The sequence below is a fragment of the Heptranchias perlo genome, chromosome 20 (assembly GCF_035084215.1).
Source record: "Heptranchias perlo isolate sHepPer1 chromosome 20, sHepPer1.hap1, whole genome shotgun sequence".
Taxonomy (NCBI): Eukaryota; Metazoa; Chordata; class Chondrichthyes; order Hexanchiformes; family Hexanchidae; genus Heptranchias; species Heptranchias perlo.
In genome coordinates, this window is record NC_090344.1 from 19,680,642 (window position 1) to 19,707,476 (window position 26,835).

General features: G+C 45.3%; 1 protein-coding gene, 2 non-coding genes and 1 pseudogene across 3 annotated transcripts; 3 read left to right on the top strand and 1 right to left on the bottom strand.

The window, feature by feature from the left end:
• The first annotated feature begins 2,178 nt into the window (after nucleotides 1–2,178).
• On the top strand, nucleotides 2,179–2,263 carry trnak-uuu (transfer RNA lysine (anticodon UUU)). The gene is given in 2 exon segments: nucleotides 2,179–2,215; nucleotides 2,228–2,263. It is a non-coding gene; the product is annotated as a tRNA-Lys (tRNA).
• Nucleotides 2,264–9,505: 7,242 nt separating this feature from the next.
• LOC137336080 (zinc finger protein 84-like) lies at nucleotides 9,506–11,383 on the top strand (annotated as a pseudogene).
• Nucleotides 11,384–14,563: 3,180 nt separating this feature from the next.
• On the top strand, nucleotides 14,564–24,571 carry LOC137335956 (zinc finger protein 300-like). The gene is made up of 2 exons (XM_068001463.1): nucleotides 14,564–14,713; nucleotides 23,421–24,571. The coding sequence occupies exons 1-2, from the start codon at nucleotides 14,564–14,566 to the stop codon at nucleotides 24,144–24,146; spliced, it is 876 nt and encodes a 291-aa protein (XP_067857564.1). The 3' UTR covers nucleotides 24,147–24,571.
• On the bottom strand, nucleotides 15,627–15,719 carry trnay-gua (transfer RNA tyrosine (anticodon GUA)). Its single transcript has 2 exons — nucleotides 15,683–15,719; nucleotides 15,627–15,662 (listed from the first exon to the last, which is right to left on the bottom strand). It is a non-coding gene; the product is annotated as a tRNA-Tyr (tRNA).
• Nucleotides 24,572–26,835: the final 2,264 nt, after the last annotated feature.

Consider the following 26,835-nt stretch of genomic DNA (forward strand, 5'->3'; position numbering starts at 1 on the left):
ATAGATGAGAATATTTTCTAACTGGTGAGAAACTAGGAATTGTGAAGGAGGAAAGATGTTTACGGGTCCAAGTGCAGAAAACATGAAAAATCAGTGGACAGTTACAAAAAATAATTGAAAAGGCTCATGGAACTTTGGCCTTTATCTAAAAGGAGCTGGAATTCAAAGGGGTGTAAGTTATGTTACAGTTATATAAGCCCTGCTGAGGCCACATTTCGAGTCCTGCATTCAGTTCCAGGCACCACACCTCAGGGAGGATATATTGGCCTTGGAGGGGGTGCAGCGCGGATTCATCAGAATTATACCGGAGCTAAAATGTTTAAATTATGCGGACAAGTTGCAAAGAAAAGTTTTGTATTTCCTTGTGTACAGAAGATTAAGTGATGATGTATTCGAGTTGTTGAAGGTGATTAAATGAACCAATGGTGTGTGTGCGAGCTGTGAGACAGCTTGAAATACCAATCCTCTGCACCACTGGGGACTGAGACTTTCAACAAACAGGGATTTTCATTCGTGCAAGTTTCGTCCACATTTTCTGCTCTTCATTTCTCCGACCTGCTTGTTGCGCATTTCCCTTCAATTCAGGACTTACAGGAAATACTCGATTCTGCGGTCAATCTTCGGGTCACATGGTGAGATTTCAAATAATTGAAATCGACCCTTTTCAACCCCAATATCGTCACCTACACGTTTGACGAATTCAAAGCGGTTTCTATCACGGTTTTGCTGCACAACTCGTTCAAAGATACTGTCGGTAATTGGAGGGTCTTTCAAGTCATGACACGAACATAACAGTTCGCACTGCCGTTTTCGCAAGACGCTTCAGATCCATGTGGAATGATTACGGTCTGGCGGTTAAATCTGTTCCCTCTTTACTAAAAATACTAAAATTCCCCCCTTTGAACCCGGGACTTTTAGCATTTTTATAACCTATACCAAACTTGTTTATCCTGTACTGTACATTACTTATTAAATATTACAGGTAAGCAGAGTACTTGAGCTGTCACAGCTGTGACTTTGACTTTTCTCCCTCTCCTCTGGATCTCCCCGGTAACTGCCACTAACCACAATCTTCTGTCACTCTTCTCCATCAGGAAGTTCCGAGTCTCGGTTTTCAAATGAAATAACGCCCATCTCTTCAGTCACCGACAGCCCAGAGAGAGTTTCTTAGTTTCAGCTCCCACTTTCCCCAAATCCTCAAAGTAGCATGAAAATAATTGTCCTTAAGTGAATAATAATAATATAATTAAAAGTTCTTATCGTCTGGGGTTTTGTTTCAGATGCCACGGCTTTGAAATGTCACTGCGGATGTTTAACGATTCGCCTCTTGGTTGGAGGCTTCTGTGTGGGAAAGATCACGAAGCGATAATTGAGAGACCGAGGATGAAGCTGTTTGATGGGAGCACTGGGGACACAGACCGTGCGCGGCTCCAGTGGCGCAATCGGTCAGAGCGCGTTATTTCTATAATAATTATACGCTCGAGAAATGCTGGAGTTGTGAATTTCAGCTCCATCTAAAGTTGTTGAACCTTCTAAACATTCTTGATTGGAGTTCAAGGTACAACTGGTTCCATAACGCATCGACTTCTTCATGTCCCCATGTGGGCACTGAGACTCCTCTGGCCTCCCGTCTTGCAATAGCAGGTGAGAGTTTATTTGTTCATAAGAGGAGAGAGGGCAATTGGCGACAGCTGAAATGGTAAAGCGGCAGGCACGAGATGTTTAAATCTGAAGAACCAAAACACAATTCTTCTTTCCGTGAAGCAGGTATTCATCGGTTTGAAGTGTCGTGGAGGGAAAATTCGGGAGGCAAATCTGCTGCCTGGTGTCACGGTGCAACGGGTGAAATTATTCAGCTTTCAATTGTTGATCGGCTGAAAGGTCGAGAGGCCTTTTCCAGCTCCCGTGTGGGACAAGTTTAGCTTTTGAGCCATTGGGTAAAGTGTTTTATTTTTATTGCTGCTGAGGAATGACAAGACATTTTGTACAAACAAGAAGAATTGCAAAATCACGAGTTCACTGTCCATGTTTCTTACATCATGTTCAACAGAAATAAGGATTCTCCTCAACACGTTGCTGAAAATTGGATAAAAGGGATACTCTCCCGAATTCGACAGCGACAAGGATAATTCAGAGTCCCACCATGAATCTGTATGATGGAAACCAATTTGACAGCGAGCCTGAATAGCTCAGTCGGTAGAGCATCAGACTTTTAAAACAGGTAGTGATCTGAGGGTCCAGGGTTCACGTCCCTGTTCAGGCTAAAAGTTTTAAAACAGCTGGCAAGATCTGCTTTTCCAGCGGACCAATATCAGCGAAAGGAGCAAGAGTTGGCCATCCAGTCCCTCGAGCCTGCTTCGCCATTTGATAAGGTCATCGCTGATTTTCGACCTCAACTCCACTTTCCCGACCTATCCCCATATCCCTTGAGTTCTTTTGTGTCCAAAAATCTATCTACCTCAGTTTTGAATCTATTCAATGGCTCAGCATCCACAGGCCTCTGGGGTGGAGAATTCCAATGATTCACAACCCTCTCAGTGAAGAAATCTCTCTACAAAATGGCCGGCCCCTTATCTTGAGATTATAACCATTAGTTCTAGACTCTCCAGCGTGAGGAAACAACATCCCAGTATGTACCCTGTCAAGCCCTCTAAGAATTTTATATGTTTCAATGAGATCACCTCATTATTGTAAACTGCAGAGAATATAGGCCCATTCTACTCAATCTCTCCTCACAGGACAACCCTCTTATCCCAGGAATCAATCTAGTGAACCTTTGTTGCACCCACCCGAAGACAAGTGCATCGATCCGCAGATAAGGAGATCTGCCAGGTGAATTAGATGTTTGTTGCAAACACGGAGAATTAATGAAACCAAGACTTCCCTGCAGAGCAAGGAGTTGGAAAGAAAGATGCTGGGCATTGAGAGGCGAAGGATTTTGTATGTTGCAGGATGAATGGACAAAAGGATCTCAACTCCCTGCTTCTTTTCTACACTGATAAATCGAGACAAAAATATAATCTCCGTGCTTCTTTCAGATAATGAATGTCTGAATGCTCAAGAGATCACTGATCCAAGCCAATTATCTCCACTCGCACTCTTCTTCCACGTTGCTTAGCTTTGAAATTGTGCATTTTTTCACACTGGGATTCAACTTGAAGAAAACGAAGCTGTGATCAGCTGGTGTTGTTCAGGAAACGGAGTGCAAGAAGATACATAAAAGGCCAATGATAACAGTGACTGTTCGAACACTGTGAGCTACAGTTAAAGATTAGCAACATTTAAAGTGTCAGGCAGCAGATATTTTCCAAGTCATGACAGAAATGGCAAGAAAATTTCACACTCTGGATCTTGACCCTTCCCCTGGGATTCTCACTTTGAACAAGTGGGATTTGTTTTGAGACAGGATGTCCCAGCTCTCCACCTTTAAAGGGACAAGGACAGGGCCAGATGTGCTGAATGGCATTTCTTTTTGACTTCACTGCAGTGCCTAGAAACCCTGCTCACTATGGTCTGTGTGTGTTTGATGGGACAGCATAGAGGGTGTGGAGGGAGCTTTACTCTGCATCTAACCCGGGCTGTCCCTGCCCTGAGAGTGTTTGACGGGGCAGTGTAGAGGGAGCTTTACTCTCTATCTAACCCGTACTGTCCCTGCCTTGGGAGAATTTGATGGAACAGTGTAGAGGGAGCATTACTCTGTGTCTAACCTGTGCTGTCGGTATCCTGGGTGTGATTGATAGCCCAGTCCTGAGGGAGCTTTACTCTGTATCTAACCCGTACTGTACATACCCCAGGAGTGTTTGATGGGACAATTTAGAAGGTACTTTACTTTGTATCTAACCCGTGCTGTACATACCCGAGGAGGGTTTGGTGGTACAGTGAAGAGGGAGCTTTACTCTATATGTAACGCGTGCTGTACCTGCCCTGGGCGTGTTTGATGGTGCAGTGCAGAGGGTCTTTAGTCTGTATCTAACCCGTGCTGTACCTGACTGGAGAGTGTTGACACTGGGTGCTCACCTCGATGAGAACAACATTTAACCCGAAGATGATAAGATAAACCCATCTGCTCCTCCCCTGTACACAGACCTTGGGAGACATTGAGTGTACCTAACATATTTAGACAATGCCCATAATCAATTTTTGAACACCTCCCTCAGATCTCCCCTTACCGTTCTTTGTCCTATGAAAAGAGTCCCAGTTTCTCTAATCTCTCCTCATATCTAAAGTCTCTCGTCACTGATATTTCACATTTCAGTGAATCATTTCTGCACTCTCTCCATGGCATTGACATCCTTCCGAGTGTAAGATCCCCAAAACTTGACACAATATTCTAACCGCAGCCTAACCAATAACTTGTACAGGTTTACATGGCCTCTGTCCTTTTGTACTCTATACCCCTATTTGTAAAACCGAGGATCACATGTATTTTTCAACCACTTTATCAACTTGACCTCCCACTTTTAAAGGTTTGTGTATCTGAACACTTTGCAGGTTTAGAGATATTAACATAACATGGCTACAATACATTGACATTAAATATCTGATATAATGTGTATTATGGGAAAGAGAAGTTTAATCTGAGTTAGAAACTCAAACAGGCGCTTGACTGCAGGCAGGTCGTCATGGCAACACTAATCAGCCATTCCATTCCACAGAGTCGGCTGGTTGGAATCTCTAATCCGATAAGGGGAAGGAACAGGAATTCGTCTGTTATTAACCATAATATAAACCTGAACCAGAGTGAGCAATATAGTAGATTAGATTGTAATGTGTGATGCTTATTTAATGAATATGAAATGTTATCTCCTGATGTTAAGTAGCATACAGGGTAAGATAAGGCAGAAAAGGAAAGCTTATGTCAGACACCGAGAGCTCAATAATACAGAAAGCCGAGAGGAGTATAAAAAGTGCAGGGGTGAAATTAAAAAGGAAATTAGGAAACCAAAGAGAGAGCATCAAAAAATATTGGCAAATAAAATCAAGGAAAATCCAAAGATGTTTTATGAATACATTAAGAGCAAGAGGAAAATGAAGGAAAGGGTAGGGCCTTTTAGAGACCAAAAAATGAACCTATGTGTCGAGGCAGAAGATGTAGGTCTGGTTCTTAATGAATACTTTGCTTCCGTCTTCACAAAAGAGAGGGATGGTGCAGACATTGTAGTTAAGGAGAAGGTGTGTGAAATATTGGGTGCGATAAACTTAGTGAGAGAAGCAGCATTAAGGGGTTTAGCATCTTTGAAAGTAGATAAATCACCAGGGCCGGATGAAATGTATCACAGGGTGTTACAAGATGCAAGGGAGGAAATAACGGAGGCCCTAACCATCATTTTCCAATTCTCAGTGGATACAGGCGTGGTGCTGGAGGATTGGAGGACTGCTAATGTTGTACTATTGTTTAAAAAGGGAGCGAGGGACAGACCGAGTAATTACAGGCCAGTTAGTCTAACTTTGGTGGTGGGCAAGTTTAAGAATCAATTCTGAGGGACATGATAAACCATCACTTAGAAAGGCACGGAGTAATCAAGGACAGTCAGCGTGGATTTGTTATGGGAAGGTCGTGTCTGATTAACTTGATTGAATTTTTTGAGGAGGTAACAAGGAGAGTCGATGAGGGTAATGCATTTGATATAGTCTACATGGATTTTGGCAAGAGTTTTGACAAGATTGCACATGGCAGACTGGTCAAAAAGGTATAATCCCATGGGATCCAAGGGAGAGTTGCAAGTTGGATCCAAAATTGGCTCAGTGGCAGGAAGAAAAGGGTGATGATCGACGGGTGTTTTTTTGACTGGAAGGCTGTTTCCAGTGGGGTTCCGCAGAGCTCAGTACTCGGTCCCTTGCTTTTTGTGATGTATATGAATGATTTGGACTTAAATGTAGGGGGCTTGATCAAGAAGTTTGCAGGTGATACAAAATTGGCCGCATGGTTGATAGTGAGGAAGAAGCTGTAGAGTGCAGGAAGATATCAATGGACTGGTCAGGTGGGCATAAAAGTGGTAAATGGAATTCAATCCGGAGAAGTGTGAGGTAATGAATTTGGGGCCAGCAAATAAGGCAAGGGAATGCACAATAAATGGGAGGATACTGAACGGTGTAGAAGAAGTGAGGGACCTTGGAATGCATGTCCACAGATCCCTGAAGGTAGCAGGATAGGTAGATAAGGTGGTTAACAAGGCATATGGAATTCTTTCCTTTACTAGCCACGGCATAGACCAGGGAGGTTTTGCTGGAACTGTATATAACACTGGTTAGGCCACAACTTGAGTACTGTGTACAGTTCTGGTCACCACAATACAGGAAGGGTGTAATTTCACTTGATTGGGTACAGGGGAGATTTACGAGGATGTTGCCAGGACTGGATAATTTTATGCACGAGGAAAGATTGGATAGGCTGGGATTGTTCTCTTTGAAACAGAGGAGGCTGAGGAGTAATTTCATTGAGGTGTACAAAATTATGTGTGGCCGTGATAGCAAGGACCGATTTCCCTTAGCAGAGAAGTCAATAAACAAAGGGCAGGGCATAGATTTAAAGTGATTGGTAGTACGATTATTGAGGAGCTGAGGAAAACATTTTTCACCCAGAGGGTGATAGGTGTCTGGAACTCACTGCCTGAAAGGGTGGTCGAGGCAGAAACCCTGAACTCATTTAAAAGGTACCCGGATATGCACCTGAAGTGCTGTGACCTAAAAGGCTATGGACCAAGTGCTGGAAAGTGGGATTAGGCTGGATGGGACGAATGGCCTCCTTCTGTGCCGTAAATTTTCTATGATTCTATGATTCTAATTAACAGTAAGCAGGGTAGTTCAGGGATCAGGAGAACACTACTGAAGAAAAGTAACTGCTGGGAACCAAGCAATGTGTCCTTGTAAACCACAGATTAGGGAAGTTGCAGCTCCAGTGACAGATGGATCACAACAGGGTATAAAAATGAGGGGATACTGATGTAAGGGGCAGTTGGGACTGGAGACACCGGAGATCAAGCTCAGGGCGTCCGTCGTTCCATCCAGAGGACTGATCTCGTCTACACGGGGGATTTGCATGTTTACTCTGGAACGGTAGAGGCAAGAGAATTTGCTCATATATTTCTTAATGAGGTATTAAAGTTGCTGACTCTCAGACTTGTTAATTAATAAGACAATGCATCAGTTAGAACCTTCCACACCTAAGTCTCTTTGCTGCTCGACTTTAAGACTTTGACCATTTAGTTTACATTTCATCTCATTTTTCTTCCTCTCAAAATGCATCCCGTCACATTTCTCTGCATTAAATTTCACCTGGCCCATTTACTAACCCGTGGACGTCACAATTGCCCAAGGTGCCAATTTTGGCGTCATCTAGAAATCTTCACCTTGTGTCCCACATATCCAAGCTCAGATCATTCTCTATATTGAGAAGAGCCATGGTAACACTGACCCTGGGGCACACCACTATTAATATCCCTCCAGTCTGAAGAACATCCATTAACCACTACTCTCTGTTTTCTGCCCTTTACACAACTTCCTATCCACACTGCCTCATTCCCGATAATAAGGGCAGTATTAATTTTATCAACAAGCCTCCTGTCCGGCATCTTACCAAACACCCTTTCACAATCAATGTACACAATATCCACTACATTCCCTTTATCAGTAGACTTGAGTTCTCTCAAATGATCCATGTTGGCTGTTCTTAATTAATGTGTTTTTCTAACAAATGTTGAAATGCTTGCTCCACCTCATCTGCTTTGATCTGTTTCAAAACGCAACAGAAAGATCAAGTCGTCTTCTGGAGTTTAAGATAAATTAGATTTTAAAAATTATGTTTAAGACAATGACGGGCATCTGGGCTGAGACCCGCCCATTCTGTGCCGCAACTCTCGCCCCGCACACACTCCGATTGACTGGAGGAACAACTCACCCGCTCACCCCTCCAGTCAATTTCCGCTCCTCCTATTGATACGGAACTCTCCTTCATCACCATGGTGGGATTAGTGTTGACACTGACATCCTGAGGTGCAGTTCGAAAATAAACCTTAATTGAACCCGTCAGTTGCAACATTTAATAAAACGAAATTAATAAAAATTACCGTAAAAAATATTTTCTGGAGTTTACCAAAGTGGTGGAGCGTCTGCGCTGTATGTTTGTGCCAGTTTAAATGGCACGAAGAGCTGGGGTTTCAGTTAATTTTATTTTCCTTGGTCCAAACGCGCTCTCGCTTCTTCCAATGTATTTGCTTCTCAGCAAGATGTTAAGACCAGCAATGGCGGCTGCAACACCCAGCATGCAGCGCGTTGCAGATTGTGCCCTATCTGAATCAGTGGTGCACAGCGCGCAGGCGCAGTAGTGACTCATTATCGGGCTGTGTGTCCTGAGCATGCGCGGTCAGTCGAGGCTGCGGGAGGAGCGCGTTCGGTGCAGGTGAGAGGATCGGAGCAAGAGGATCAATAAACCCCGGGGCCCGGGTCCGGGCTCAGGCCCAGGCTCAGGCTTCACAAACCCCGAGTGCGGCCCCAGACCCGAATATAAAACAGTGAACATTATCCCCCCTCACTACCCGCCGGTTTCCGGTTTCTCCCGTTTCGCTCCGGACCAACTCTCAACAAAAGGAGAAATGGTGATCGGTCAGGGAGCGTCTGTAAATGAAGGAGAAATCGTGATCGATAAGGGAACATATGCAAATGAGGGGGAAATTGTGATCGGTCAGGGGGAGTCTGTAAATGAAGGAGAAATGGTGATCAGTCAGCGAGAGTCTGTAAATGAAGGAGAAATGGTGATCTCTTTTTCTTCAGTCATCCAGGGAGCTCCAGCTTTGGATGCTATTCCTTTCCTCCTCGTGGGAATCAGTCTACTCTCTTCCAAACCCACTCCTCCTCGAAGGCCTCCCATTGTTCAATTACTGTTTTGTTGCCAATTTTTGATACCAATTCACCTGGACAAGATCCCATTTTAACTCATGAAATTAGCCCTCCTCCAGTTAAGAATTTTCACATTTGACTGTCCCCTGTCCTTTTCCATAACTGTTCTAAACCTAATGAGATTATGATCACTGCTGCCCCATTGAAACATGCTCCACCTGCCCCACTTCATTCTCCACACCGAGCCCACTGCTGTAATCACATTCACTCTCTCACACTCACTCTCTCACATTCACCCTTTCACTCATGGTTTACGGCCACTCAAAGATGATGCGATGTGTTTGGATTTCAGCACAGGGAGGAGGGAGAGTGTGTGGGACGGGGATTTACAGCTTTGAGGAATAAGAAAGGAAAGAATGTTCCATAGAACGTCAAGTTATCTGATCTGAATTTTTATCCTGTATTTACAGTGATAACTTTTATAAACTCCTTTCACAGGTTATTAGAAGAGGAGGATTTGCAGACAGGAAACTCAAACCAAAGATCACGTCAAGATCTGACAGAGTCATTTGATTCATCAGGACTTGAAGATCATCGGCCTTTGAATGTGGAAGGAGAAATGTTTCTCTGTTCTGTCTCTGGGAGAAGATTTCAAACATCAGTGTGAGTGGAAAAGCACCAAGACACACACACCCGAGTGAGAGTGTTCCAGTGCACTGACTGTGGAAAGAGCTTTAACCAGTTACATAGCCTGAAAAAACATCACACCATTCACAGCGGGGAGAAACCGTACACGTGTTCTGTGTGTGGACGAGGCTTCAACTGATCGTCCAACCTGGAGAGACACAAGGACACCCGGACCACGGAGAAACCGTGGAAATGTGGGGACTGTGGGAAGGAATTCAATTACCCGTCACTGCTGGAAACTCATCGACGCAATCACACCGGGGAGAGGCCGTTCACCTGCTCCGTATGTGGGAAGGGATTCACTCAGTCATACAGCCTCCTGATGCACCAGCGATTTCACTCTGATAATCGACCTTTTAAGTGTTCGAATTGTGAAAAGAGGTTTAAAAGCAAAAGTAACCTGCTGACACACCAACGCATTCACACCGGGGAGAGGCCGTTCACCTGCACCGTGTGTGGGAAGGGATTCACTCGGTCATCTCAGCTTCTGTCACACCAGCGAGTTCACACTGAGGAGAGGCCGTTCTCCTGCTCCGTGTGTGTGAAGGGATTCACTGGTTCATCCACCCTGCTAACACACCAGCGAGTTCACACTAGGGAGAGCCCGTTCACCTGCTCCGTGTGTAAGAAGAGATTCACTCAGTCATCCCACCTTCTGTCACACCAGCGAGTTCACTCTGATGAGAGACCTTTTAAATGTTCTGACTGTGAGAAGAGGTTTAAAAGCAAAAGGAATCTGCTGACACACCAATGCACTCACACTGGGGAGAGGCCGTTCACCTGCTCCGTGTGTGGGAAGGGATTCACTCGGTCATCCACCCTGCTGACACACCAGCGAGTTCACACTGGGGAGAGGCCTTTCAACTGCTCCGTGTGTAAGAAGAGATTCACTCGGTCATCCCACCTTCTGCAACACCAGCAAGTTCACTCTGATGAGAGACCTTTTAAATGTTCTGACTGTGGGAAGAGATTTAAAATCAGAATTGAACTATTGAGACACCAACGCACTCACACTGGGGAGAGGCCGTTCACCTGCTCCTTGTGTGAGAAGAGATTTACTCGGTCATCCAACCTTCTGTCACACCAGCGAGTTCACACTGGGGAGAGACCTTTTAAATGTTCTGACTGTGAGAAGAGATTCAACAGCAAAATTGATCTGCTGTCACACCAACGCAGTCACACTGGGGAGTGGCCGTTCACCTGCACTGCATGTGGGAAGGGATTCACTCGGTCATCCACCCTGTTGATGCACCAACGCACCCACACTGGGGAGAGGCCGTTCACCTGCTCCGTGTGTCAGAAGAGATTCACTCGGTCATCCAACCTTCTGTCACACCAGCGAGTTCACTCCGATGAGAGACCTTTTAAATGTTCTGACTGTGAGAAGAGATTTAAAAGCAAAATTGATCTGCTGACACACCAGCGCACTCACACTGGGGAGAGGCCGTTCACCTGTTCCTTCTGTGAGAAGAGATTTACCCGGTCATCCACCCTGCTGAGACACCAGCGAGTTCACTCTGGTGAGAGACCTTTAAATGTTCTGACTTTGGGAAGAGATTTAAAATCAGAAACGAACTGCTGAGACATCGACGCACTCACACTGGGGAGAGACTGTTCACCTGCTCCGTGTGTGGGAAGGGATTCACTAATTCATCCCACCTTCTGAAACATCAACTTGTTCACACTATTGAGTGACCTGTTAATTCACTGACTGTGAGAAGAGCTTTAAAAGCAGAAATGAACTGCTGACACATCAACACATGCTCATGGGGGAGAGACTGTTCACCTGCTCCGTGTGTGGGAAGGGATTCACTCAGTCATCACACGTGCTGAGACACCAGCGAGTTCACATATGACTGCAGGGGTCGGATTCTGCTGTTAATCCCATCCAGGACTGAACCATGTTCATTCTGACAGTTGGGGTTTGTTTCTGCTGATGTCAATAACCCCTATAACTGGGCTGGAGTTTAATAATCTGGATATCTGTTAAATAAATCAGATTTGTTTTAAACACCTTGTTGTAGATTTTAGTCTTTCCCACCTGAGTGTTTAGCATCACCTGACTGGAGCTCAGAAAGGACAATCTGGGGGGAGGATCGTCCGGTGGGAACAGAACTTCAGCCTGGACACAGTCCTTCAGGGCCACACTGAGAGGGGCAAACGGCACTTTGGTCTTTCTCATCTCTCTTCACTGAGAGCAAAGTGGCCGTGAGGCATCCAGTCTAAAAATGACAGTGGTAATTATTCTATGAAGATTTCACCTGTTTGAGTGACAGTCCTGAGTCTACCATTTAAGGCAGGCGTTAACTCATTTAAAATAAACCCGTTAAAAATAAATGAGTTAAAGTCTGCATTAAAATAGCAGAGGGAGGAGTTCACAGGAGCCTGTTAACTGCTGGTACAATTATTCAACAGTCATTCGATCTCCAGATAAAGAAGGACCTGCAGTGTGTTTCCAGAATTCATGGTTTTATTGATGTGTGCGTGTTAGACACCAGGATCACTAAAAATACACGACCCGGACCATCCACAGGGTGGGGGCGATCCCGACAGTTACTCTGGGATCACTCCCACTGCGGAACTCCACCACTGACCCTGCTGAAGGTTGCAGGCTCAGGGAGTGGGGCCTCCAGGAGTGGACTGTAAGATAGCTGACAAATATATGCTGAGGAACCAGAGGAATCCTTACTAAGGAACCGTCTGGGATTTTACCTGTCAGTGTGGGTCTCGGGGTGAATGATTCCTGACTCCCCGAACAGTCTTACATTTAACCCAGATCAGATCAGGATGAATTCAGTTTACAGGAAAATTGGGACAAATATCACCCACAATCGAGGGAGACAAAAGCAGCCAATTAGAGAATCTCAGAGATCTTTGGAAAAGAAGATGGTGCACAATTGTGGGAATAATAGCAAATGTCTTTCCAGCTACGTCAGGAGTCAGAAGACCATTAAAGATGGTTTAGGTCCACTCAAAGACAGTTCAGGACAGATTCCCGGGCTATGGCAGAGCTGTTAAATGACTATTTCTCATCAGCCTACACTCCTGTGGATGAGGCTCAGATTCCAACTGTGGGATGTGCTGTCAACAATAACATCATAAATATTAAAATAGAAAGGGATGTCACTTTGGATAAAATGTGAACTCTCAAAATACTTTGTGCTCCAGGTCCAGATGATATCCACCCCTGGGTGTTTAAAGAGATGGGACGGGTGCTCTGTGAGCCCCTTGCCTGTATCTTCAACAGCTCAATAGAGTCAGGGATTGTCCCCTGAGATTGGAAGGTAGCTCACGTCGTTCCCATTTTCATTAAAGGGGACAAATCAGAGCCGGGGTATGACAGGCCCATCAGTGTGACCTCGATCAGAGGGAAGATGCTTGAAGGGATCCTAAGAGATGCTGTTTATCATCACGGGGAAAGAGAAGGGGCCATTAGAGATACTCAACACGGCTTCTGGGAAAGAAGGTCGTGTCTCACAAACTTGCTTGAGTTTTTTGAAGAAGTTGCTGGGTCAGTGGATGAGGGTAATCCGGTTCACATTGTCTATCTCAGGGGTGTCAAACTCATTTCCTTTGGTGAACCTGATCCGATATCATGACACTTGGCCTGGACCACATTCAGCAAAAGTTATTAAACTGGAAATAGATGAAGATGAACTCTATTGTTACTTCCATACATTAAGATGTTGTTTTCTGCTACTGCTGCTCCCGATACCTGGCGCCTCTTAGCTTGAACTATTGCACCAACATTTAGAGTAAATGACGGGGCTGAGGCCTGTCTTGGATAAAAACATGAGGACCACTTGTCATTACAGAACTGTGTGCCCCAAACACTAACCGTGGAAGTGAATTCCACAGACTGACAACTCCCTATGTAAAGAAGTTTCTCTTGACAACTGCTCTAAAACAGATAGCAGGGGTTAATTGTAGCGACTCACACTGTATAAGGTGAAAAGTGATGTTCCACAAGAATTGGTTCTGGGACCACTGTTCACAATTCACATAAATGATTTGGACTCGGGAATCGGAAGTACAATTTCAAAATTTACAGATCACACCAGATTGGCGGGTGGGGTGGAGTTTAGATAATATTAATGAAGATTGCGACCAAATACAAAATACATTAATAAACTTGCAAAATGGGTGTTTAATGCAGATGACAGTGGAGTGGAGCATTTTGGTGGCAAGAATTTGGAAATTGTGCCCTGTATACCCAAATCCAAGTCATTAATGTATATCAAGAAAAGCAGTGGTCCCAGCACCGACCCCTGGGGAACACCACTGTACACCTCCCTCCAGTCCAAAAAACAACCGTTCACCACTACCCTCTGTTTCCTGTTATTTAGCGAATTTTGTATCAATGCTGCTACTGCCCCCTTTATTCCATGGGCTTCAATCTTGATGACAAGCCCATTATGCAGCACTTTATCTAACGCCTTTTGGAAGTCCATACACACCACATCAACTGCATTGCCTTCATCGACCCTCTTTGTTACCTTATCAAAAAACTGTATCAAGTTAGTTAAACACGATTTGCCTTTAACAAATCCGTGCTGGCTTTCCCTCATCCTTGTCCAAGTGACTGCTAATTCTATCCCGGATTATCGTTGCTGGAACTTTCCCCACTACCGAGGTTAAACTGACTGGTCTGTAGATGCTGGGTTTTATCTTTCACCCTTTCTTGAACAATGGTGTTACATTTGCAATTCTCCAGTCCTCTGGCATCACCCCCATATCTAAGGATGTTTGGAGGTTTTTTGCCAGTACCTCTGCAATTTCCACCGTTACTTCCCTCAGCAACCGAGGATGCATCTCATCCGGACCAGGTGACGTTTCTACTTTAAGTACAGCCAACCTTTCAAGTACCTCCTCTTTATGAATTTTTAGCCAATCCAGTATCTCAACTACATCTTCCTTTACTGACATTCTGGCAGCATCTTCTTCCTTGGTGAAGACAGATGCAAAGTATTTATTTAGTACCTCAGCCATGCTCACTGCCTCCCACTGCTACTTCCTCACTATAACTGGGGCTGGTGGTGCAATGCATAACACGTCTGATTATAGATCAGAAGACTGTAAGTTCAACTCCTCACTTGGAATGGATTTTTTTTTTGCAAACTGTGCATTATTTTATGGCTGTCAATACCTTGCAAGCTGTCCGACTTGGTGGTACTGCCTGGCTCCATACCTGGTAAGTGCCTTTTCAGTACCAGCAAGCAGTGCATCAGTGTCATAATCTGCAGGTCCTGAATTCAATCTTCAGAGAAGGCATCAGGGATTACGAAGCTTATTTTCCATCTCTCACCTCATCTTTCCATTTTTTCTGCATCGGAAAATCAAGAGCTTTTGCTGACTGCAGCCCATCAAAAGATTTGCTGCCCCTTGACCTCTCAGTACCCAAACACACAGTGAAGTTTAGGAAGTTCATGGGCTATGGATTCGCTGACAACACTCTTGTTTCTGTATAATTGCACCAAGACAATCGGTGAGTGGAGAATATAATCAACGATCCCACTACTTCTCACGGGCCAAGTGACCGCTCTGCCAGTTGATCTAATTCCTCGTTTGCTGTTTGTAAATCGTCCTTCACAGTTCCCGCCTCGCACTCGCCTAAAAGCTGCTCCACAACCAGCAGAGAAATCTTGCCTTGGGTTGCCGCTCCCTGAATATATGAAATACTTTGCTCCAATCGGCGGTATCGAGCATCAGCAAGTGAGGAACAGCAGAACGGGAAGCCACAGTAATCATGAATGATGCTGAGAAGAGCCTGAGCCTGCGGAAGGAAGACGAGGTCACCGGAAAGCAACAGCCGCTGGAGCTTGAGGGAGCAGCGTGAGCCCTGACTGACTGACTGATCGAAGATCTTTTTGCCTGAAATTGAGGGCGATTTGAAGTGTTGCTGCTCAAAGGCACTCCCTGCTGGTGAGCAGAGGGAAATGCTCGAGTGAAACAGCCGTGCTCGGGCAGAGACAGAAAGCTTTCAGGTTTGAGAAAGGAGAAGTGGTGTCCTGTGACTCAGTGGCAACATGTTAATCTGTAAACTGCCGTTAAAGTTCAGAGAGCGACCTTGAGGTAATTGCTGCTTATTCCAAAAGCACACTCACTCCTTCGAGCCGGAATTGAACCAGCGACCTAAGGATTACTTCAATTGTTTAATTCACTACAGTCCTCCGCTCTACCAGCTGAGCTATCGAAGGGAAGTGATATAAAAGATTGTCTTTGGTGATTGTTCACCGTGCGCCTGTTGACATGTTCAGACTCGTGGAGTCCGGTGCTGATCGAAGACTTCTTTTGCCTGAAAGCGAGAGCTGAGTGTTTTGAAGTATTGCTGCTCAAAAGCACTCCCTGCTGGTGAGCAGAGGCAAAACAGCCTTGTTTGGGCAGATACAGAAAGTTTTAAAGTTTGAGAAAAGAAAATAGGCGTCCTGTGCCTTCATGGCAACATGTTAATCTGTAAGGTGCCTGTAAAGTTAAGAGAGCGACCTTGAACTAATTGCTGCTTATTGCAAAAGCACACGCACTCCTTCGAGCAGGAATTGAACAAATGACGTCAGGATGACTGTATCTTATTTTCCACGACAGTCTTGTCGCTCGACCAGCTGAGGAATCGAAGGGAAGCGGCAAAAATGTTTCACTTTGGTGATTGTTCACCGTGCACCTTTGACACACCCGGACTCGTGGATTCCAGTGCTCATGACTGAGGCTCACTCAGTACCTGCTCATACCACAGCGCTGTGGGAGTGTGAGCTGCTCCGTGTTCTCCACAGCCTGGGCCAGTGACACAATGAATAATGCGACTGATTATTGATCTGGAGATTGTGGGTTCAAGTTTACGCAGGATGTAAAGTGGAAGGCCGGGCCTGGAGAGCATTGGAATAGTCGAGTCTAGAGGGAAACAAAGGCACGGATGAGGGTTTCAGCAGCAGAACTTCATTCTGGCAGTTGGGATTTGTTTCTGATGATGTTAATAACCGCTATAACTGGGCTGAAATTCAATATTCTGGATCTATGTCAAATAAATCAACTTTGTTTAAAACAGAATGGGTCAATTACTTGATGAATTCAAGATAAGAGACTAATTGATGTCCTAATTACCGATTATTATGCCTTTTCTCCTTTCTCACTCTAGATTATTTCAGTTCTCATATCTTCAATTACTCTCATGGCCAAGTCCCAGCTCCCCGGTCCTTCCCGAGTGCCTCTCCCAGCCTTGGGATCCAGGGAAGGTATCAGTAATGTACCCGGGATCACTAAACACAAAACCCAGTCTGTGAATCACTTTCAGCTACTGGACTTATCGTGTGTCCCACAGCATCTCTCTCACCTTCGATGTGTGAATAGAGCATCAGGTCTGGGAATCTCGGCTTAAATTAAAATACACTCTGCAAATGTATTTAACAAAATACAAACAAGTAAACACATCACGGCCCAATAATCCAGCACTAAATTCAAAGGAGTAAGTCTGTTATCAAACTCCTTGAGTGGACAGAATAAAGAAAAATCCCAACTCTAAGATCCCCTCGAATCCTTTGCAAATACCTTTCAAATCTTGACAATAATCAACAAGTCTAATTTAATGTTGATCTTTATCTTGAGTGGGGTTGGAATACAGAAGTGATGCTTCAGTTGTAAAGAACCTTGGTCAGACCCCATCTGGAGAACAGGGCACCGAACCTAAGGAGAGATAAATCGGCCTTGGGAAAGATACAGTGCAGATTCACCAGAATGATGCCGGGGTTAAAAGGATTAAATTATGAGGACGGGTTGCATAAACTTGGTTTTTATTCCAATGAGTTTAAAACATTGAGATGTGATCTCATCGAGATGATTAAAATAATAAAGGGATTCAATAAGGTAGATACAGAGAAATGATTTAATCTGGAGGGGGAATCCAGAACAAGAGGGCATAAGAAATAGGAGCATGAGTGGGCCCCTCGAGCCTGCTCTGCCATTCAGTAAGTACATGGCTGATCTTCTACCTTAACTCCACTTTCCTGCCTGATTCCTTGAGTCCTTCTGTGTCCAAAAATCTCTCAATCTCATTCTTGTATATATTCAACGTCTGAGCGTCCACAGCCCTCTGCGGTAGAGAATTCCAAAAATTCACCACCTTCTGAGTGAAGAAATTTTTCCTTATCTCTGTCCTAAATGGCAGATCCCTTATCCTGAGACTATGCCTCCAAGTTCTAGACTCTCCAGCCAGGGGAAACAGCCTCTCAGCATCTACCCTGTCAAGCCCTCTAAGAATTTTAGACGTGTCAATTAGATCACCTCTCATTCTTCGAAACTCCAGAGATTATAGGGCCATTCTGTTCAATCTCTCCTCACACAACAACCATCTCATCCCAGGAATCAATCCAGTGAACCTTTGTGGCACCCCCTCGAAGGCAAGTATATCCTTCCTCCGGTAAGGAGACCAAAACTGTACACAGTACTCCAGGTGTGGTCTCACCAAAGCCCCATATAATTGCAGCAAGACTTCCTGACTCTTATACTCCAACCCCCTTGCAATAAAGGCCAACATACCATTTGCTTTCCGAATTGTTTGCTGTACCTGCATATTAATTTCATGTGATCCGTGTACAAGGACACCCAAAACCCTCTGAACAACAGCATTTCTTAGTCTCTCACCTTTTAAAAAAATATTCTGCTTTTCTATTCTTCCCACCAAAGTGAATAATTTCCACATTTCCCCACATGATACTCCATCTGACAACTTCTTGATGATCTTAACATTAGAGTTAGGTCATTTATGAGCAAAATAAGATAGTAATTTTTCACACAAATGGTGGTGGAAATCATAAACTCACTTCCCCGAAAGGCTGTGGATGCTGGGGCTCGATTGAAATGTTCAATATTGAGATTGATGGGTTTGTGTTGTGTGAGGGTTGAAAGGGATCTGGAGCTTGAATCTGATCAACAAGCCTCCTGTCCGGCATCTTCTCAAACACTTTTTAACAATCCATCTTCACAACCTCCATTGCATTTTATCCCCACACTGTGTTATTCCCTCCAATAATCCCTGCTGTCTGTCCTGAATTAATCCATTTCATTCCCAATGTTGAAATCTTTGCTCCACCCACTCGGTTCCATCGGTTTTTCTCCACAACACAAAGGGCCAGTTTTCCCCAAGAGTTTCACACCAATCAGCTTTCAAAATGAGGCAGACTTTCAGCCAATGAGGGAGACCCGGGCTCAGCCCCGCCCACTCGGTGCCGCAAGTCCCGCCCCTCACACACTCCCATTGGTTGGAGGACCAACCGCCCGCTCGGTCCTCCAGTCCCTCTCCGCTCTTCCTATTGGTCCGGAGCTCCCGTCAATCACCCGGGCAGTGTGAGCTGAGCATGCGCGGCGGGCGGGGAGTGAGGCCGAGATCGTGTCCGCAACAGGTGAGAGATGGGCGGGGGGAGCGGGTTAATAAACCCCGGGGGAGGGGGCGGGGGCTTCACAAACCCCGAGTGCGGCCCCGGGCCCGAATATCAAACAGTGAACATTCTCCTCTCTCTCTCTACACTCCGGGGGCTCCGGTTTAGATCAGACCGTAAACTCAACAAACGGCCCGCGGCCTCCGAGCATGCGCAGAGTCAGCGTCAAACCTCGTGACTCATCGAATCAGGGAGCGTCTGTAAATGAAGGAGAAATGGTGATCGGTCAGGGAGCGTCTGTAAATGAAGGAGAAACAGTGGTCGGTCAGGGAGCGTCTGTAAATGAAGGAGAAACAGTGGTCGGTCAGGGAGCGTCTGTAAATGAAGGAGAAACAGTGGTCGGTCAGGGAGCGTCTGTAAATGAAGGAGAAATAATGATGGTCAGGGAGCGTCTGTAAATGAAGGAGAAATTGTGATGAGTCAGGGAGCGTCTGTAAATGAAGGAGAAATGGTGATCGGTCAGGGAGCGTCTGTAAATGAAGGTGAAACGGTGATTGGTCAGGGAGCATCTGTAAATGAAGGAGAAATGGTGATCGGGCAGGGAGCTCCTCCAACACCTTTGCAATAAGTTCCAACATTCCATTTGCCTTCCTGGTTGCTTGCTGTACAAGCAAGTTAACTTTCAGTGTTTTTTGTACGAGGGCACCCAAATTTCTCTGAACACTAACATTTAATATGTTCTCTCCATTTAATAAGTATTCCGCTTTTCGATTCTTCCTTCCAAAGTGAATAACCTCACATTTCCCCACTTAATATTCGATCTGCCACCTACTTGCCCATTCACTTAACCTGTCGATATCCCTTTGCAGACTCTTTGTGTCCTCCTTACAGTTTACTTTCCCACCTGGCTTGATATCATCAGCAAACTTGGATACATTACACTCAGTTCCATCATCGAAGTCATTGATATATATTGTAAATAGCTGAGGCCCAAGCACTGATCCTTGCGGCAGCCCACTGGTTACATTTCTCGGTCATTAATATATCTCAAAAAGACTCATGGTCCTAATACCAACCCCTGTGGAACATCACTGTATACTTCCTTCCAGTCTGTAAAACAGTGGTTCACCACTGCTCTCTGTATTCTGTCTCTCAGCCAATTTTGTACCCATGCTGCAATGGGCTTCAATTTTACCAACAGGTCCATTCAGTGATAATTTACCAAACGCCTTTTAAATGTCCGTTTACACAACATCGAGTGCACTACCCTCATCAACCCTCTCCGTTATTTCATTGAAGAACTCAATCAAATTAGTCAGACATGATTTTACTTTCAACAAATCTATATTGGCTGTCATTTATTAACTCCCGTTCTTCCAAGTGAGAATTAATTTTGTTCCGGATTCTGGTCTCCAGAAGTTTCCCACCACCGACGTTAGGCTGACTGGCCTGTAATTGCCGGGTTTATTCCTCTCCCACATTTTTGAACAGGGGTGTAACACTTGCAATCCTCCAGTCCTCAGACACCACTCCCGTACCAAGGAGGATTGGAAGATTGTGGTCAGAGCCTCCGCTATCTACACCCTTACTTCCCTCAGTAATCTAGGAGGCATCCCATCTGGACCGAAAGACTTTTTTTACTTTGAGCCAATCTTTTAAGTACCTCCTCTTTATCTATTTTTATCGTCTCCAATATCACTACGACCTCCTCCTTTCCTGCTACAATGGCAGAATCCTCTTCTCTGGTGAAGACGGATGTAAAGTACTCATTTAGTGCCTCAGCCATGCCCTCTGCCTCCACAAGAAGATCTCCTTTTTTGTCCCTAATCGACCCCACCCTTCCTTTGACTCCCCTTTTACTGTTTGTATGTTTATAAAAGACTTTTAGATTCCCTTTTATGTTAACTGCCAATCTATTCTCATACTCTCTCTTTGCACCTCTTATTCCCTTTTTTAGATCTCCTCTGTACTTTATTTGTTCAGCCTGGTTCACGACTGTATTATGAACCTTACATTCATCATAAGCTTCCTTTTTCTGTTTCATTTTAATCTCTATCTCTTTAGTCATCCAGGGAGCTCTAGCTTTGGATGCATTTCCTTTCTCCCCCGTAGGGATCTGTCTGCTCTGTACCTGAACCAACTCCTCCTTCAAGGCCTCCCATTGTTCAATTACTGTTCAGCCTGGATTTTTGATTCCAATCCACCGAGGAACATCGGAACATAGGAACAGGAGTAGGCCGTTCAGCCCCTCATGCCTGCTCCGCGATTTGATAAGATCATGGCTGATCTGTGATCTAACTCCATATACCTGCCTTTGGCCCATATCCCTCAATACCTTTGGTTGCCAAAAAGCTATCTATCTCAGATTTAAATTTAGCAATTGAGCTAGTATCAATTGCCGTTTGCGGAAGAGAGTTCCAAACTTCTACAACCCTTTGTGTGTCGAAATGTTTTCTAATCTCACTCCTGAAAGGTCTGGCTCTAATTTTTAGACTCTGCCCCCGACTCCTAAAATCCCCAACGAGCAGAAATAATTTCTGTCTATCCACCCTATCTGTTCCCCTTAATATCTTACAAACGTCGATCGGATCACCCCTTAACCTTCGAAACTCCAGAGAACACAACCCCAATTTGTGTAATCTCTCCTCGTAACTTAACCCTTGATGTCCGGGTATCATTCTAGTAAACCTACGCTGCACTCCCTCCAAGGCCAATATGTCCTTCCGAAGGTGCGGTGCCCAGAACTGCTCACAGCACTCCAGGTGCGGTCTAACCAGGGTTTTGTGTCGCTGCAGCATAACGTCTGCCCCCTTGTACTCCAGTCCTCTAGATATAAAGGCCAGCATTCCATTAGCCTTCTTGATTATTTTCTGCACCTGTTCATGTCACTTCAATGATCGATGTACCTGAACCCCGAAGTCCCTTTGGACATCCACTGTTTTTTACTTTTTACCATTTAGAAAGTACCCTGTTCTATCCTTTTTTGATCCAAAGTGGATGACCTCACATTTGTCTACATTGAATTCCATTTGCCACAGTTTTGCCCATTCACCTAATCTATCAATATCGCTTTGTAATTTTATGTTTTCATCTACACTGCTTACAATGCCACCAATCTTTGTGTCATCGGCAAACTTCGATATGAGACTTTCTATGCCTTCATCTAAGTTGTTAATAAATATTGTGAATTATTGAGGCTCTAAGACAGATCCCTGCGGGACTCCATTAGTCACATCCTGCCAATGTGAGTACTTCCCATTATCCCTACTCTCTGTCGCCTTTCGCTCATCCAACTTCCTCACCAAGTCCGTACTTTTCCCTCGATTCCATGGGCTTCTATCTTAGCTAACAGTCTCTTATGTGGGACCTTATCAAATGCCTTCTGGAAGTCCAAATAAATAACATCCATCGACATTCCCCTGTCCACTACTTTAGTCACCTCTTCAAAAAATTCAATCAGGTTTGTCAGGCCGACCGACCTTTCACATATCCTTGCTGGCACTCTCTGATTAACTGAAAATTCTCGAGGTGTTCAGTCACCCTATCCTTAATTATGGACTGCAGCATTTTCCCCACAACAGATGTTAGGCTAACTGGTCTATAATTCCCCGGTTTCCCTCTCTCTCCTTTCTTAAAAAGCGGAGTGACATGTACAATTTTCCAATCTAGAGGGACAGTTCCTGAATCGAGAGAACTTTGAAAGATTATAGTTAGGGCATCTGCAATGTGCTCACCTACTTCCTTTAAAACCCTGGACAAGATTCCTTTTTAACTCACTCAAATTAGCCCTCCTCCAGTTAAGTATTTTCACATTTGTTTGTTCCCTGTCCTTTTCCATAACTATTCTAAACCTGATGAGATTATGATCACTGCTGCCCCACTGAAACATGCTCCACCTGCCCCACTTCATTCTCCACACCGAGCCCACTGCTGTACTCACATTCACTCTCTCATGTTCACTCTCTCACGTTCACTCTCTCACGTTCACTCTCTCACGTTCACTCTCTCACGTTCACTCTCTCACGTTCACTCATGGTTTAGGGCCACTGAAAGATGATGGGATGGGTTTGGATTTCAGCACAGGGAGGAGGGAGAGTGTGTGGGGTGGGGATTTACAGCTTTGGGGAACAAGAGAGGAAAGAATGTTCCTTAGAAACTAGAATTGTTTGTTCTGAATTTTGATCGTGTATTTACAGTGATGACTTTTGTAAACTCTTTTTGCAGGGTATGAGAAGGGGAGGATTTGCAGACAGGAAACTCAAACCAAAGATCATGTTAAGATCTGACAGAGTCACTCGAATCATCAGGACTTGAATATCATCGGCCTTTGAATATAGAAGAAGAAATGTTTGTTTATTCTGTGTGTGGGAGAAGATTTCAAACACCCGAGTGAGAGTGTTCCAGTGCACTGACTGTGGAAAGAGATTTAACCAGTTACACAGCCTGAAAAAACACCGCACCATTCACAGCGGGGAGACACTGTACACGTGCTCAGTGTGTGGACGAGGACTCGACTGATCATCCAACCTGGAGAGACACAAGGACACCCGGACCACGGAGAAACCGTGGAAATGTGGGGACTGTGGGAAGGGATTCAATTACCCGTCAAAGCTGGAAATTCATCAACGCAATCACACTGGGGAGAGGCCGTTCACCTGCTCTGTGTGTGGGAAGGGATTCACTCAGTCAGACGGCCTCCTGATACACCAGCGAGTTCACTTTGATGAGAGACCTTTTAAATGTTCTGACTGTGAGAAGAGGTTTAAAACCAAAAGTAATCTGCTGATACACCAACGCACACACACTGGGGAGAAGCCGTTTACCTGCTCTCTGTGTGGGAAGGGATTCAGTCGGTCATCCCACCTGCTGAGACACCAGCGAGTTCACTCTGTTGAGAGACCTTTTAAATGCTCTGACTCTGAGAAGAGATTTAAAAGCAGAAAGGAACTGCTGACACACCAGCGAGTTCACACTGGGGAGAGACATTTTAAATGTTCTGACTGTGAGAAGAGTTTTAACAGCAAAATTAATCTGCTGACACACCAACGCACTCACACTGGGGAGAGGCCGTTCACCTGCTCTGTGTGTAAGAAGAGATTCACTCGGTCATCCCACCTTCTGTCACACCAGCGAGTTCACACTGAAGAGAGACCTTTTAAATGTTCTGACTGTGGGAAGAGGTTTAAAAGCAAAAGCAATCTGCTGACACAACAACGTACTCACCCTGGGGAGAGACCTTTAAATGTTGTGACTGTGTGAAGGGCTTTAAAAGCACAAATGATCTGCTGAAACACCAACACACTCACACTGGGGAGAGACTGTTCTCCTGCTCCGTGTGTGGGAAGGGATTCACTAATTCATCCCACCTTCTGAGACATCAACTTGTTCACACTATTGAGTGACCTTTTAATTCACTGACTGTGAGAAGAGCTTTGAAAGCAGAAATGAACTGCTGACACATCAACTCACGCCCATTGGTTGAGAGACTGTTCACCTGCTCCGTGTGTGGGAAGGGATTCACTCAGTCATCACACGTGCTGAGACACCAGCGAGTTCACATTTGACTGCAGGGGTTGGATTCTGCTGTTAATCCCATCCAGGACTGAACCATGTTCATTCTGACAGTCGGGGTTTGTTTCTGCTGATGTCAATAACCCCTATAACTGGGCTGGAGTTTAATATTCTGGATATCTGTAAAATAAATCAGCTTTGTTTTAAACCCTTGTTGTAGATTTTGGTCTTTCCCACCTGAGTGTTTAGCATCACCTGACTGGAGCTCAGAAAGGACAATCTGGGGGGAGGATCGTCCGGTGGGAACAGAACCTCAGCCTGGACACCGTCCTTCAGGGCCACACTGAGAGGGGCAAACGGCACTTTGGTCTTTCTCATCTCTCTTCACTGACAGCAAAGTCACCGTGCGGCGTCCAGTCTAAAAATGACTGGTAATTATTCGATGAAGATTGAGTGTTTGAGTGACAGTCCTGAGTCTACCATTTAAGGCAGGCGTTAACTCATTTAAAATAAACCTGTTAAAAATAAATGGGTTAAAGTCAGAATTAAAGTAGCAGAGGGAGGAGTTCACAGGAGCCTGTTAACTGCTGGTACAATTATACAACAGTCATTTGATCTCCAGATAAAGAAGGACCTGCAGTGTGTTTCCAGAATTCATGGTTTTATTGATGTGTGCATGTTAGACACCAGGATCACTAAAAATACACAACCCTGACCATCCACAGGGCGGGGGCGATCCCGACAGTTACTCTGGGATCACTTCCACTGCGGAACTCCACCACTGACCCTGATGAAGGTTGTAGGCTCAGGGAGTGGGGCCTCCAGGAGTGGATTGTTAGAAAGCTGGGTTTCAGTATCCTGACAAATATATGTCGAGGAATCCTTACTAAGGAACCGTCTGAGATTTTACCTGTCAGTGTGGATCTAGCGGTGAATGATTCCTGACTCCCCGAACTGTCTTACATTTCCGAATTCACAAACAGTAGTGGAAATTACAAACTCACTTCCCCGAAAGGCTGTGGATGCTGGGGCTCGATTGAAATTTTCAATATTGAGCTCAATAGATTTGTGTTGTGTGAGGGCTGCAAGGGATATGGAGCAAAGGCGAGGAAATGGAATTGTGACACAGATTAGTCCTGATCCGATTGAACGGCGGAGTCGGCTTCAGGGGCTGAATGGCTAATTCCAGTTCCTGAACCCAGTCATTGACACCAATCACCTCCAGTCTGATTGAAAAAAACACCACAGGCACTGACACCAATTTCCTCCTGTCTGATATCAACTAACTCCACAGTCACTGATACCAATCTCCTCCTATCTGACATAAACCAACCCGAGACTCACTGACACCCATCTCACTGAATGGTGGAACAGGCTCGAGGGGCTGAATGGCCTACTCCTGTTCCTAATGTTCCTATGTCACATTGAAGTTGCTAACATTCCTCTTCACAGTTCTTAATGCTCCCTATCTTGGTGTTGTCAGGAAATGTTGATCTTATGCCCTTGTACCCAAGCCCAGGTCATTTCTCTGTATTGAGAAGAGCAATGGTCCCAACACTGCCCCTGGGGGACACCACTGTTTACATCCCCACAGTCTGAAAAACATCCATTAACCACCACTCGGCCCTTTCTCCAACTTCCCATCCACACTGACCCACTCCCTTTAATACCGTGAGCTTTAATCTGATCAACAAGCCTCCTGTCCGGCATCTTCTCAAACACTTTTTAACAATCCATCTTCACAACCTCCATTGCATTTTATCCCCACACTGTGTTATTCCCTCCAATAATCCCTGCTGTCTGTCCTGAATTAATCCATTTCATTCCCAATGTTGAAATCTTTGCTCCACCCACTCGGTTCCATCGGTTTTTCTCCACAACACAAAGGGCCAGTTTTCCCCAAGAGTTTCACACCAATCAGCTTTCAAAATGAGGCAGAGTTTCAGCCAATGAGGGAGATCCGGGCTCAGCCCCGCCCACTCGGTGCCGCAAGTCCCGCCCCTCACACACTCCCATTGGTTGGAGGACCAACCGCCCGCTCGGTCCTCCAGTCCCTCTCCGCTCTTCCTATTGGTCCGGAGCTCCCGTCAATCACCCGGGCAGTGTGAGCTGAGCATGCGCGGCGGGCGGGGAGTGAGGCCGAGATCGTGTCCGCAACAGGTGAGAGATGGGCGGGGGGAGCGGGTTAATAAACCCCGGGGGAGGGGGCGGGGGCTTCACAAACCCCGAGTGCGGCCCCGGGCCCGAATATCAAACAGTGAACATTCTCCTCTCTCTCTCTACACTCCGGGGGCTCCGGTTTAGATCAGACCCGAAACTCAACACACGGCCCGCGGCCTCCGAGCATGCGCAGAGTCAGCGTCAAACCTCGTGACTCATCGAATCAGGGAGCGTCTGTAAATGAAGGAGAAATGGTGATCGGTCAGGGAGCGTCTGT

Coding starts and splice junctions, on each gene's coding strand:
- LOC137335956 (XM_068001463.1), top strand. CDS start 14,564: ATGCATAACACGTCTGATTATAGATCAGAAGACTGTAAGTTCAACTCC. Junction 14,714..23,420: donor ACTGCCTGGCTCCATACCTG/GTAAGTGCCTTT, acceptor TCCAACCTGGAG/AGACACAAGGACACCCGGAC.